The sequence below is a fragment of the Callospermophilus lateralis genome, chromosome 9 (assembly GCF_048772815.1).
Source record: "Callospermophilus lateralis isolate mCalLat2 chromosome 9, mCalLat2.hap1, whole genome shotgun sequence".
NCBI lineage: Eukaryota > Metazoa > Chordata > Mammalia > Rodentia > Sciuridae > Callospermophilus > Callospermophilus lateralis.
In genome coordinates, this window is record NC_135313.1 from 24,507,550 (window position 1) to 24,523,743 (window position 16,194).

The following is a 16,194-nucleotide window of genomic DNA, read 5'->3' on the forward strand; positions in this document are numbered from 1 at the left end:
AAATTGGGTTGTTTTTCTCTATCTACAGATGACTGTATTTGTATAGATTATTGTTCCCTAGAATGAAGGTCAAGAATTAAAAATCCATGGCCTAAGTTGGGATTCACTTTAATGTACTTGGTAGTAATAAAATATTATTCATACTACAAAAGAGAACACATTGATATTGATTTTATAGATACTTATTCTATAACCACTTACATTTTACTGAGTATATAGGCTTTGTTTTTATTTAAATCACTTTAAAACTAGTTGCAATAATACCTTTTCGTTTGTAATTGAGTATATTTTCAAAAACATTATCAGCACCATCAGAACAATGTAACCATAAGTGTTTGAAATTTTGAGTTGAAATAATGGTGTTATTTTTTTCCCCTTCTTACAGGAAGCTCTGATCATGGCCAGCATGGATCATCCACACCTAGTCCGCCTATTGGGTGTGTGTCTAAGCCCAACCATCCAGCTGGTTACCCAGCTGATGCCCCATGGCTGCCTGCTGGAATACGTCCATGAACACAAGGATAACATTGGATCACAGCTGCTGCTGAACTGGTGTGTCCAGATAGCTAAGGTAAGTGCTGTCACTTCCTATGGAAATGACACTTCTCTGTTTATATCTCCTAATCTGGAACAGTTTGGATATTGAAAACATGTCAAGTCTTTCAAACCATTAAAACAAACCAAAATTTATTTTCCATATATTAAAGATGCATCATAAGGCGGTACCTGCATGCCAAACACAGATGAGTCACATGATCTACTCACATGTTTGGATTATCATACTGTGTCATTTATGTTATATTGAGAGGCCAAAATAAAAAGCTTGCTAGTCAGAGGGGAAAATTACCATACTGGATTTCTTTGATTTTTTGTTTGTTCTAGTATAGTTAACAAACAAAATTAAGAGAGAAAAGATTGGATGTTCAAGTTGTTCCATTTTAGCTGATTTTATTACAATATATGGTAGAATTGTCAGTAACCATGAATGATACAATGCTAAACCCTTTGGGAAGTCTTCAGCTGGTCTTTAGTGGTTAACTTCACACAAAAGCTCAGGCATGTAGCATACATAAGGGGAGTGAGCTTGATAATGGGGGAGGTAGCTCTGTGGTGAACCAGAGAATAACTACTGCCCTTGGGAAACCTATGATTTGGAGAACATTGCCAGTTATCAGATCTTATTTTTTAAGAGGGCCTATAGTTCCAGATTTGTACATGAATTCTTCAAATTTAAATGTTAGCTCTAACTTCAGAAGCACTCTAGGAACTTGCAAAGCATTTACAACCATATTCCACAAAGGTATACACATTTTCTTATTAAAAAAAAAAATCTATGTATGATTTCTTGTACTAGAAACTTTATTGAAGAAAATTCTCTTTCCTAAAAAATAGGGAATGTGATAAATTTAAATTCACTATAATAACTCTTAATTTACTCAAAATATTTTATGTTTTATAGATTTTATAGACATATTACTCTTCATACTTATCAATGACAAAGTATTAATTTATTAGTCTTTCCCTATTCCTTTTTGCAATCTAAGAATGAATAAAAGTCCATTACCAAAAGCAGAAATTTGAGACAATTCTTACAAATGCAAACCTCAGAATTATTTGAGAGAAAAGCCTAGCTTAGTTTTATATACGGTAAGGTTCAATTTAGTTTCCTTAAGGACTATGTATTATAATTTTGTGTTTATTCTCAAATCATCCTAGTACTATAAATAAAAACATAGCTAAGATTTAAATTTATTAGCTCTCTCTGTATTTCCTGCTGTGTTCTCCACAATTTAAGTTTTTAAGATTCTTTAGGAATCCATGGCATTAATATTATCATTTATATATCACCATATACTCTAATGATAGAAACTATTTTGAGTGCCTGGAGTAACCACACAGTTTTATACTGTTTTTATCTCTGCTTGAAGTTCTTTTCTTATATCTTCTTGATTCATACAGCATGGTCTTATTTATCCATCAACACTGATTGGTCTTCTCTGCCAAGCCCTCCCTATTGAACATTTTCTCCAGAAAAATGTGATTACTTTCTCTTCTATATTAATGTTGATCATTGGCATTTTGAACACATTTCTGTTATTTAAATGCTTTACTATGTTTTTATAAATCTCTTTGATTTTTTTATGAAAAACTTGTTTAATCATTAATCCTTCAACAAATACTTGAAGGCACTTTTACAATATTGTCCTGACTTGCTAAAGGAGGAACATATAGGTAAATAACAGACTTGGGTCTGATTCTCTCTGCACATCCTAATAAGCTGAATATTCAAGATGAAGTATACAGTTATATACCATCTGGAAGAAAAATAATTATAGGGTAGACTTAAGGGAAGGCCCAATAAGTTTTGAGGTAGAAAACTGGCTATGGGAAGAATTACTTAGAGGGAAGATTACAAGGAACCCTACTTAAGGTAAGCAGGTAAGTTATCATCCAATGGGACAATTTTAGAAGTGAAAGGGGATTCTGTTACTAGTCACATCAGGACAACTGGCACAGAAAGATCCTAAATAGAATGGGATATGTGATTACCCTGTATGGCATAGAAAGTTTGGGTTTTACATTAAGTTCAGTAGGTAGTTATGAAATATTTTAACATGGAGTTGACAAAATTTATGTTCTAAAGAGATCGCTCGCTTATGTATAGAGATTATATGAAGTCAATAAAAAATGGAAATGAGGATTCCAGTGCAGACTCTGGGAGCAATGCAAACAAAGAGAAATAGATGGAATGAAGAGATATTTGTGTGTAAAAACCCAAGTTGAATGATTATTAATTACATGTGGTAGAGGACAAAGATGAGTATGGAGGGTGCCATTTCCTGAGATGGGGAAGGATGAGAGATGAATGTGTTTAGAGGATAATCAAGTGTTCAGTTATAGACATAGCACATTAGAAAAAAATTTGCAGTACATGGATCTAGAAATGTCAAATAATCAAAGTTGTTCAGATTTAGGAGTTACAGGTATTTAAATGTAAGGAAATATGAGGCTACCCCATGGCTAAGTCTGATTCTTAAATCTATTCCTAAAATTTGAGTCTTATATGTAGTATTCATTAAAGCAATACTTAACTCATACCTTAATTAATAAAAAACAAAAACTACCCTGAAGGAGAGTGTCCTTTCTTTATCTTTTTCCCTTGTTTAGGGATGGAGTTGTGTAGTGGAAGCAGCATTAGGGTCAGAAAGACATACCTTCATTATTATATTGGTGCCTACTTTGCAGTTTTATGAGTTTGATTGTAATCCAAACCCTCTGAATCCTTTTTTTCCCATGTATGTAATGTAGTTAATAAATTTTATATTTTCTAATCTTCAAAATCAACAGATCTGGGCTGGGGCTGTAGCTCAGTGCAGAGCACTTGCCTTGCCACATTATGCATAGTATTTGCATAGAACCTGTAAATATTCTTCCATATGCATTAAGTCACTTCCAAATTACTTATAATACCTAATACAATGCAAATACTTTGTAAATCATAATTATACTGTGATGTCTAGAGAATAGCGATTAGAAAAAAATGCTAGATATGTTATGATTGATATATATATATATATATATATATATATATATATATATATTCTCTCATTGGTTGAATCCTTGGATTCAGAACCCACAGGTATAGAGGTCTGATAGGCTGAATAACATCCTAATTCCAAAAAAGGCTTCATCCTGTTCCCAGAATTGGTAAATGTGTTACTTTTCATGTTAGAAGGGGCTTTACAAATGTGATTAAATGGGAGTCTGCGGTTGAGGGGTATCCATGGAGTATTCACATGGGCTCAGCATGAGAACAAGGGACCTATTAAGTGGGAGGAAGAAGGACTAGACTTAAAAAGAGAAGACAAAAAAACACAGAACCAGCGTTGGAGTGATACACCATGAAGATGGAATCAGGGGCCACAGACTGGGCAATGTAGTCTACCTCTGGACACTGGAAATGGAAAGGCATTCCTATAGTCTCCAGAAGGAACACAGGTCTGCCCATACCCTGATTTTAGTGTGGTCAAATTGATTTCTGGCCTCTAACCTCCTGAGCAGTAAGAGAATAAATATACATTGTTTTAAGCCACTAAATTTGTGGTTATTAGTTAAAGCAATAAAAAATGAATATATTTCTTTATTATGATTTGGAGATTAAATAAAATAACCCATGTACATTTCCTTGCTCAGCTTCTAGAATATGAAATGTTGAAATACAGTCTCATTATCAGCTGTAGGTTGGAAGCCATAAAACAGAAAATTGTTTCATAAATGTCTGTGAAATACAGGTAATATTGTCTGAGTGAAGACAAATATTTCACAAATACCTAGTTCAGTAACTTAGAGGCTTCTTTTTCTTTGCTTCCAATTCTCATCAAGACAGACTCAAGAAAGTGTATGAGATTTTATCATGATTGACCCAGTACCCGCTATTATTTTGCTTGCATCTCTTTGTTGTTGTTGTCGTTGTTGATAACACTGGGCGGTGAAGGGAGAGATGATGCTCTAAAGTAATCAATTTATTTTTGTGTTATAACATACCAGTGGAACATTGAACAGTACTCAGAAGAAACAGTGCTCGCAACTGACACTACCAAACATTTCTTCTGGGCAAGGAATGACTGTATATATTTTTAATTAATTGATATGTCTCATCACAGATCTGTGAGATAGGTATCACCATTTCACAGATAAATAGAGACATAAAGAACTGAAGTAACTTCATTAAGTCCAGAGAGGTCATAAATGAATAATAGAACCATTGAACTATCTTGTCATGTATAAGGAAATAAGTATTTTTAAAATATTTTCACTAATATTCCAAATTTTCTATCCATTCTTTCATTAATTGGTCATTCTACAAAATTTTATGTAATAAAAGACACATATTTAAACATCAAAGTCATCTCCTTATAGGTGGCCCTATTCACTCCACAAGCCCAGCATAACATGGTTTCGTTTCATGTTCATACAATACCATGTGCCTTCTTGATGGCTTAGGAAACTAAGATGTAAGGTCGTGATGACAATTCCTTCTTTCACAGTTGTTGCTGAAAAGCTAGACAAGTAGTCTTTTTTGACAAATTAGAAATTCTGAAAAGTGTATTGTGGACTTTGAGTGAAGAACTTCATGGTGAATAGCATTGACAGTGAGTCAGTCCATATGGAATATGTTTGTTAACTTTCCATTTTCTCGAATTCTTGAAATAAGACAAGTCGATCCTTTGGCTCATGGCTTTGGAAGTCTCCATCCACAGGCAGTTGGTTGACCATTGCTATTGGGCCTCTGACAAGGTAGGACATTGTGGCAGGCAGCAAGTGGTGGACCAAAAAAGCCATTTGCCTCACAACTGGAATGTTAAAGGGAGAAAGAGGAAGGGGCCAGGGTCTCACAATTCTCTTCAAGTGTGTGCCCCCAATGACCAGACCTCCAATTAGGCTCCACTTCTACAAGTTTCCACCACCACTCATGGGAACTGTGTTTTAACACATGGGCTTTGGAGGACATCTAACATCCAGACTACAGCAGGTATGGAGCCTGTATTGCACACCTGGAATCTGCTGGATTTTTTTTTTTTTTTTTTACATATCATGTTAGTCTTTACTAAAAATTCTAGCAGGTTATTACCCACTATTTTACTATGTTATAGATGAGAAAAATGAGAAGTTCTAAAAAACACACTGGCATATTGATGCCCTGAATTCTATATCTCTCTCCCAAGCCAGGTCACTAAACCATTTTGCACTTTTTCTTCCCATTCACCCACACACGCACATCACTACAGCTTTAAGTGACCTGCTGTCCTTACATGGCATTTCTAAATCTGCAGACCGGGAAGGAGCACATCGTTTTACTGTAGTTGTGTCTCATTATCAATTCCATGGGAATTTTCTGTTATAAATAATACTTTTATTTACTTGAAAAATAGTTTTTAATTTTTTCTAATTTGTTATACATGACAGTAGAGTGCATTTTGACACATATACACAATGAAATATTACTCAGCCTTAAAGAAGAATGAAATCAGCACTGACCGGGCACACTGGTGCATGCCTCTAATCCCAGCAGTTTGGGAGACTGAGACAGGAGGATTTCGAGTTCAAAGCCACCCTAAGCAAAGGCAAGGCACTAAGAAACTCAGTGAGACCCTGTCTCTAACTAAAACACACAATAGGGCTGAGGATATGGCTCAGTGCCCCAGAGTTCAATCTCCAATACCAAAAAAAAAAAAAAAAAAAATTAAATTAAATTACGGCATTTTCAGGTAAATGGATAGAACTAGAGAATTATTATGCCAAGTGAAATACGCCAATCCCCAAAAAGCCAAAGGCCAAGTGTTTTTTCTCATAAGCTGTACTGATCCTTAGTCATCAGGGGACAGGGTAGGGAAGAATGAAAGAACTTTTGATTGTGCAGAGGGGAGTGAGGGGAGAGGAGGGGCTGTGGGGATGGGAGGGGTCGTAGAATGAGACAGACATTATTACCCTAAATACATGTATGATAACTCTACTGGTATGATTCTGCACCATGTGCAGCCAGAGGAATGAAAAGTTGGGCTCCATTTGTGTATGAATAATACTTTTTATTGACTTCACAAAGATATGTTCTATCATCAGTTTCTATGTCACATTTTCAGGAGAAAGTACTAGATGAATAATTAGAATTTCTTCAAATAATGTTCCAACTATTACAATAATGGACAATCAAACAGTTCTATAAACTGTTTGATGTGTTACAGATACAGGTCATAAGTGACACTATAAATTAAGAAGCGAAAATGTATAATCTGGCCCATTCAGCCCACAGACTCAAGAACAGATTGCCTAGGTTCAAATTCCACCTTTACAATTTATGAGCTATGTGGCCTTAGACAAGTTAGTTAACCTCTCTGTGCCCCTGAATAATAGTATCTATTTCATAGAGTAATTATGAATATAAGACAAGATTTGTGATATGTTAAGGATGCTGTTTAGCATAAAGAAAGAATATTCACTATTTGTTACTTGGAGGATTATCTGACATGATAATAAGGCAAGACATATCTGTATAGCCAGGATTTCCTAATGATGTCATTTTTAAAATACAGATGACTGATTCTTAAATCCTAGTTATAAAAGATTGATGTACGAGACCATGCTGGACGGGAGAGAAGGACACCTCTGCCCCTCTTATCTTCCTGTACTTTCTTACCCAGGTTTCTAAGATGCTATTTATTCTACTTTTGCTCTTATGGCTTCTGATTTTCATGTTAGAAAATTGGATTGTTTGTAATATTGAAAACATACAAAACTACCAGTGAACTAGTAGAGAAGTGAGATCAGGGGTAATTCTTAGAATAAGACAGTCTATTATTGAAGAGGAGCAAAGAGAAAATTCTGAGTCTTCCATCTCAAGCTAGAAAAGGTCAATATTGGTTTGACCTCCTATTACTGAACACATTTTTGCTCCTGACTCCTTTCTAAGGGAAATATTATTTGTAGCTTTTTGCTGTTGTTATGGCTGCATTTGTAAAGCCTGAGTACTGTGTATAGGCCACTATTTTTCAGAGTCCTGAACCTTCCTCAGAGCTTTGTCTGCTTATTTTACTTTATTGTCAGATTTTATTCTGGTGCTCTATCAATTTGCAGTTTAATGCAGATGTAGGATTCCTAAGGTTTTCTTTTTGGGTGGTAAATGATTGGAAACTAGAAGGGATGATACTAAAAATATGTCAGAGGCCCACTGTGCCCTTCAAAATAATTCACAAATTGCCTGAGTTGTAAATTTACCTACTTCACAATTCTTAAAGGGAGATGGAAATAAAAATCATTCAATCGTTTTATGAATTAAAATTAACCCATATGTTTAAGCAAGGTTCTTTAGATTTTGCCTATGAATAACGATTTTTTCGGTTATATTTTTGAAAATAATTGCTTTCAGCAATTTTTTTTTCAGAGAAAACTTGTATTTTCTCAGAGGTTGACAGGTTATTCATGCCAGTTTAGCAGATTTCTCATTTTTTTTTTTTTCATTTTCTTCTCTACTTTGTTTATCCCCAAATTCCTTTTATTGTCTCTATCATCTCCCTAATTAGAGCTAGTGAAACTGATTTTTGTGGTTCAGGGATTTTGTTCCTATTTTTTCTTTGTTTTTTGGTGACAGATTAGGAGTTTTGGGGAGGGGGAACCTCCCTTGGTTCAAAAACTTAATTCGCAATAATGGAAAGGAGAAAAGATTGCAGCGTTCAGAAGTAAATTCCTCTTCCATACACAAATGTGAAGTCTTGCTTGAGACTTGAATGTGTCACATGTGCAGAGACTTCACTTATACTCCTTATCCATTTTTTTTCCCATTTTTCACTTGCAGCAAACACATGAGGTGACAGGACACTGTAATTTCTCATTTGATTCATCCACTTACTTCTGCATGAATGAAAACTAACTTCATAATCTGAATGGCTGATGCAAATTAAATGCATGAACTAGGTGCTGACATTTCTGATTTTTAAAAAATATTTTTAGTTGTAGATGGACACAACACCTTTATTTTGTTTATTTATAAGTGGTACTGAGGATCAAACCCAGTGCCTCACACATGCCAGGTAAGCACTCTACCACTGAGCTACAACCCCAGCCCTCTGATTTCTTTTAAAGACCACATTCTGTGTGTCGATGTAACCTCTGTCACATGCCCATATGTACAAAGCCACATAAATAAAAATTGATAATCTCAAGAAGGGATTGACTCTACCTACTAAAATTTATGAAAAGATATTAATGGCACCTATGATTACACTTAATGCTATAATAGTGATAGCTAATACTGTTTAGAAATTTGTGATTATCATTTTCTTGAATTGATACTTTGAGTATATTTTGACACAAATTTTTACATTTTATGAAAGCAGAAAAGTAGAATTGAAGATAAATATTTAAATGCACTATAGTATTGGTGTCATAGCTAAACACCACGTAATGACAATGCACAATTAAGAGACTTGTTTTGTAGTTCTATAACTACTTTTAGAAGAAAAAACTACAATAGCTTAATATTTACCATTTTTGTTACTATTATTCAAACTTGAATACATTATATATTCTGATCAGTGTTATTAGATCTTTTGAGAAAATCAGTGACATGATTTTAACTCAGTGACTTAACTTTATTTGGGGTAAATACCTTCAGGGGCTCTTCCACTGTCACATTATAAACTAGGCTCACAGTAGCTTACCTGATCTCTGAAACATGGATGTCCTTGTTTATTTCAACAATGATCAGTGTCCAATACTTATTTTCACTAAAGAGGTAGACTAACCAGTGAATTTTTGCATGGCCTGTGTACATTTCTTAGAATCATGTCTTAATGAGAAATTGGAAAACTGGATCCCAAAGGAGAGTCACTTAGATTCTTTGTCTAACCAAGAGGGATTCATTTATTGATTATAATTTTAAAAACATATTAAGTGTATTAATCAGGGTTCTCAGTGAAACAGAACCAACAGAATGTATAGAGATACAAAAAGAGATTTATTGTAAAGAATTAGCTCATGAGATTATGAAGGCTAAGATTCAATCTGTGTGGGCAAGCTGAAGACCCAGTAGAGACAATTCTCTGGGTCCAGTCCAAGTTCAAAAGCCTGAGACTCAGGGGAGTTAATGATGTAATTCCAGTCTAAAAGTCAACAGGCTAAAGACCCAGGAAGAGCCAGTTTCAATTCAAGTCTGAATGCAGGAGAAAAACAAGGTCCCAGGTCAAAGGCAACCAGGCAGGAGGAAATCTCTTATTCAGGTCTTGGACTGATTGGATAAGGCCCACTCACATTAGGTGGGGCATTCTGCTTTACCCAGTGTACCAAGTCAAAAACTAATCTCATAAACAGGGACACACTGAAAATAGTGTTTAACCAGATGTCTTGGCACTCACATGGCTCAGTCAATTTGATATATAAAGTTAACCATTGCACTAAATTTAAGAAAGATCAAAGTTGAAAAAATCCCTGTATCATGTTGTTCTATCTCACTGGGAATGTGGACACAATAACCAAGAAAATAAAAAAACTATTGCTTTATGTAGTTGTAAATGAGAGATTATACCTTCCCATTGCTACCACCCACTATCGGTGATGAGTCAAGCACACCGAGGCAAGCATATGGAAGCAGGGTTTATTTAAAAAGGGGTAACGGTAATGTAGACTTCTCCCATGAGGGTGAAGGGGGCCACAGCTGGTATCCTGGTATCCCAAAAGGCAGGTGTTCTGCCCTTTTTGTATCCTCTAAGCTTCCTTTGTTCTCTTGCCTTTTCTCCCTGATCTTTCTCCTTCCTGCACACCTGACTAGGCCTAGGATGGTAAGGTGGCCAAAAGGTGGGAAACAGGTGGGCTGAGGGGGGAAGGGCAGGATGGAGTAGTCAAGGACACATTAACAACCTTATAGCTCCCTGTAGGGAAGGGAGATTTCTGGGACAAGTGTTTGGAGCTGGGGCAGGTAAGGGTGATAAGGGTGGAGGAAGGGCTCCGAAGGAATTAACTCTTCAATCCCTCAGGGGACAGTCTCCAACTTCCCAGACTCACTCAGAATTGGCCTCCTATATCTGACCTGACTGGATTTACCTATCTAAACTGACTGCCTGTCTAATTCTGCCTTCTCCAGTAGTTATTAGGGTAGGATTTAGAAGAAAGTAGTACTTGGTGTTAGTTTAAGATCCACCACTGATAATCCATAATAACTTAGATAAATTCCTTACTGTTTTTAAGTCTGTTTTCTTATCTATCAAATGGACACAGTGTTAATGCTATTGCAAGGGGGAAATATGATCATGCATCAGCTCTGCATGCTTCCTATCGGAACTTCAATGTTCAAAAGACATTTTGATAATAGTAAGCAAAGTCATACACTATTTAATATTTATTATCACCAAAATTAGTCAATTTATTAATGACTTATACAGAAAGGCTCATAATATGGCAGAAAAAAAAAAACATGAACCTTAAAGAAATAAGAATCTGAGTTTGAATTCTGAATCAGAGTTATGAGTCCTTCAAGAATCGTTTCCTGTTTTGCCAAATAGAATATCCATGTCTGCATAAAATACATCAAGTTTATGATTACCCAATTTGAAATAATAAATAAACAAATAGGAGCAATGGATATTAATCTCAAAAATTCAATGAAAGTTTCTATGAAACAAGAATATATAAATATATATGTATGTGTGTGTGTGTGTGTGTGTGTGTGTGTGTGTGTGTGTGTATATATACAGATATATATCCTTTATTCATTTGTACTCATTAATTGTGCTCATGAATATAGTGAATATTCATTAATATTTACTATGATTATCATGGAAAGAAACAAGATTTTCAGATTGAAAAACTAGCTTTGAATGCGAACTCCACCAATCATTAGCTATAAAATTTGGGATTTTGTAAACTCTCTGAAAGCCTTAATTAAAAATTAGAGATAATAATATCTACCTTATAAGGTTGTCATACAGATAAAAGAATAAAATGTGTCACTATCATAACCTGTTGCTTCACACAATATTGCTTGATAAATATTGACTTGTTTTTTAATTACATAGAGCAATGCTTTCAAGGCTTTCCATTTCAGAAGAACATTGCTTACCTTTCCATAAATGAAGGATTCTCTTATGGTTTATTCCAAGACAAAGATAAGTCTGCTCTAGGAGAGTGTTTTTTGTTTGTTTGTTTGTTTTTTAATAATTTCCTCATGTTAAATGGAAATAAATTTAGTCTGAGATGCCAGATTCAGGAATACAGTAGTACATTTTTTTCTAAATTAAAATTATTCCATATTAAGGTAGCTACCAGTGTCTCTGAGGTGGGAGGAAAGTGATGATATTTGCCAAATGTTAAGCTTATAGTTATAAGATGGGCAGTTCTAGAAACCTAACATAAAGCGTTGTCAGTGATATATCTGATTGCTGGAAATTTTCTGATACAGTAGATCTCAAGTGTTCTACACACATATACACACACACTGATAACTAGGTAAGATGATAGATAAGTTAGTTAACATAATGTTAATTATTTTACTATGTATATGTATATCAAAACATCCTATTGTACTCTCTAAATACATTCAATTTTTACTCAAGGGAAAATTACTCCAGCTTGGTACACATCTATCAGAATGGGTTAGTCATTCTTATCTCGTGTTGGGAAGTTTCCACAAAGTTTCTTCTACTGAATGGCTGTTGTTCAACAGAGCTAGGCTGGGGTGACTGGAATACCAGGGTTCCTACTTCACCTAACTCCCTCCATTAAGCTAGCCAGAGCATGTTCTTACAAAACCTTATCTCATACCATTCAATTCCCCTAGGCCTGGCATCCATCCATACAATATCTCATGAGAGGACTAGTAGCCTCTGTGGGTATAGAGTAAAAGTAGAGGCAGAAGTCCCCCCTCCTCACTCACTCCCAGGCCCTTTCTAGAACAGCCACCAGGGGGAATCCTATTTCCTATTCCCTCTTGAGTATTGGAGAACTTGACCTTTCTCATCCAGGTTGTAGAGTTCAGTTTCTTTGCTCAGCCACACTGGTGAGGTTCCACCCTTACTTCCACTGCTAGATAAATAAAAGTCAATTTTTGTTCTCAAACAACAAAACCTAAGTGAGATCTGTCTCCGGCATACCTGTACAGTTTTAGACCCTGCAGTACTAAAATCCTTTAAACCCTTTCTAGATGGGGAGCTTAAACTAGAAATAGAAATGTTCTTATTTATTCCAAAGCAGGAAGCACAATGCTGATATCTTAGTCAAATATTTTGCTGGCTATACTAAAGAAAGGGAAAACAACAGAAAAAGGACATGCAAAGGACCTAGTCCGAAGAAGTCCTTTTGTGGAACTGGTGAATCTTTAAAAATGAATGTCAGGACCTCTTGAAATGTTAGTGCAGGAAGGACTTCCAGAAGATCACTTTATTCATTTACTTTAAATAAATAAAGTGATTCATGTGACTCTTACTTGAAAATCAAGTCTGTTCTGCAATAGCAGAAGGATGTGGAGAGGGCTCCATGGAACTCTGAGGGTGCCTCAGAGGCTGTCAGAGACCAGCTTTAAGACCATTTCATGTGCCTTTGTTGGAGAGGGCAGCACTGTAGCCAAAACAGGTGAGAGAATCCATTAAGGTCTGAGTTGTTCTTATTGACAAAACGGGGACTTGAATTTATATACCATCCAGCTACCCTAACTGTTCTGGTTTAGATAAACTGACAGCCTGAGCCACCCCCCAAGTCTCAATTTTGCAAGAATTGGGATCTCTTTGTTTGTATTTTAGGTGAAAAACCATTGAAGTATTATAACTCAATAAGAGGTGTAAAATATGAGGTCATATACCTTTTGTGATAATTTTAGTTGATCTAATGAACTTTTTTCCCTGCAAAATGTTAAATGAGTAGCTATCTTAGTTTTGCTTTTGAGTACTTTCCGTATTTTACTTTGCCTTCCAAGAATACTTTTTTAAAAACTCCCCTTTCTACCAATGGTTTTCCCTCTCGATCTTTATATCAGAATGCCTAATAACATCACAGCCTCCCAAATCGGTGATAGAGCACCTGGCTGAATTTGAATTGTGGATATCCCCTCCCTGAAACAATCTCATGCTTTTTATTTATGTGCCAAATTTTCATTGCCTTAAAGGAGGATGATATATAAAGGGTAGTAAGGGATAAGAGAGACTCTCAATGCTACCAGATGAAAATAAAGTTTATTGAGGCAGTTTCTAGCACACAGGTCCCAGAATTGCACTGAAGGCTTAATTGTTTCCTGGGGTCTACATGAAATATGAAAGCCTCTCACTTAGAGAAGTCATTTAGGTTTTTTCTTGTCTAACCTATAAAATGGCAAGCTTTCCCTTTGCTTTGCTTTGCCTGTGGCTTTGTTTGGCCTGCTGAGTGACTTGAATTCAGCTTGTAAGTTACGCCTTTCGATAAATGGTGAAGGTTTTCCTTTAGCTACTATACACATTCAGAAAGTAAAGAACTTAATTTCCTTTCTGTGAATTTATGTTTTAGTTAGTACTTTTAATGTACTTTTTTTTTTGACAGAAAAGTGAAAGCTATCCAATCCAAATGGATTAAATTGTACTTCTTGTGTGCAAAGTGTTCACAATTACACCTATTAGTCATGACTGTGAGGCTTGGTATTGTAGCAGATTTGGGGAGCACAGTGATTTTCTCAAATGCAGAATCAAAGTAGCAGGACTGGCATATCTAGTTTATTGCTCTCCTATGGCTTTTGTTTCTAAAACTGTAGAGGTAGATGGGTGTTACAATATTGCTCTCAGGAAGTTGTGAAATATATTCATGCTTTTTCAGATGTATGCATGAAACACTTTTTCCTACAGACTTCTAGAGTTTACAGTAATTTGGAGAGACAAGAGTAGAATTTTATCACAGATAAGAGGAACAAAGGATGAAATCAAGTAATTTACTAGAAACAGAAAAATCATAATGGGCCTAAAGACAAAACACAGATTAATTTCTTACTACATCTGACAATGGCCAATTCTTTCTCCAGATAGCTCTTAAAAAAAAGTTAAAAAAATATTTTGTAATTATCATGGATTACAAAATTACAAAACATTAAATAGAAGTTCCATTTACCCTTTCCCCATTTTCCTGGAGGATGACATCTTTCATAACTATAACAATAGCACTATGAACAGGAAACTGACATGAGTGCAATCCACAGAGATTATTTAGATTACACTAATTTTATGTGAATTACCTTGTATGTTGATGTATGTATGCATGTGTGTATGTTTCTGTGAAACAGTGTCAAGTGTGTTGATTCATATGACTGGTACCATAATCAAGATAAGGAGATATTTTTGTGACCTCATGACATTCCTTTTTAGCCACACCTACCTCTGACTCTTTTTTTAAAAATTGGAATAAAGTCTTGCCATGATCAATTTTGATAACAAATGACTTTTAAAAAATATCTTCTGAACATGTATTTTGTGCATTAAAATGCCATGCAAAAAATACGTATACAGTATTCTGGATACTCAATTTGAGTCTAATAGTAGTCATTTGACTGTCTTGCTTCAAAGGATTTTCTCTATACATTTAATAAAATTATTTTGGTGGCTGTAAGAGGAACTTGGGTGTGTGCAGTTCTGTGGTCCAGAAGGGATGCAGCAGCCAAACAAGTACTTACAATTACTCTCTTACAATTACTTAGTGGGAACATCTGCACTCCTACTGCTGTACCATCTAATTACCATAGGAAAATGGTTTAGCAGGTCACTGGCTGCAGAAGTGAGTGGCCCAATCAAACACAGAAGGGCTTGGATCCAGAAGGGAGGAAAATTAGGTTAATAATGAAGACAGGCTGAAAGTGAATGAGAGCAAGCAATTAAGGCTCAATGCCAACTTTCTCCCTTCTGAGAAAATTCAGAAATTTAGAATAATTCATTTAGTATCATACATGATAACTCAAAATATACATAGATTATGAGTGATGTATATGTGCATCTGGATATGGATATGTGAATATATGCATATGTACACATATGTAGTGTTTATATTTATATCTTGAATGTGGTAGGAGAAATTAACATTTTGAATATAGCTCTGTGTAGCTAAAATTCTGCAAAACCCAATATGATACATAGACTGCTGAGAGCCTTTTATTGTCATTGTTAGAATTAGGCTAAACAATATGTGTGTGAAATTTCACTTTCCATCATCTAAATTTGATTGATTAGAAAGAGTTTATTGGCAACTCTTCATTATTTTTTATCAGGCTAAGTTTAGAGATAAACAGATTATATGTGTCAAGGAAGGGAGGGGTAAAATGAACAGTTATGAGCACCTGAAGAAGAATGGCTGTGAGTCAGGGATTTTATCAGTCACTCATGAGTCTTTTCCTAAGCTCAGTGTCTACCCCATCACAAAGTGAGCAAAGGATGAGCTTAATGACAGTCATCTATCAGCCAGCCACATTTTAAGCTTCAAGATCCTGCTATTCCCCATGGTCCATGCCTTGACAAGGCTAATTGTATAATTGCGGTACTACATCACACACTCCTGGTGCATTTGCACTGGCAAGGACCAGAACCAGGGACTCTTGATGATTATTGCCCCAAGCAAGCACATTAGCATGGACACGGTTTACTAATGGGGTTGGTATATTAGAAAGCACAGTACATAAGGTTTAAGCCAAGGATTTGTTATGAACAC

At 35.5% G+C, this 16,194-nt stretch overlaps 1 protein-coding gene across 1 annotated transcript in view; it reads left to right on the forward strand.

Moving 5' to 3' along the window:
- Erbb4 (erb-b2 receptor tyrosine kinase 4) overlaps nt 1-16,194 on the forward strand; it is a 681,070-nt gene that overhangs the window by 519,357 nt on the left and 145,519 nt on the right. Inside the window, exon 20 of the mRNA XM_076866449.2 lies at nt 386-571. Coding sequence (XP_076722564.1) covers nt 386-571 — 186 coding nt within the window. The remainder of the gene's footprint in view (nt 1-385; nt 572-16,194) is intronic.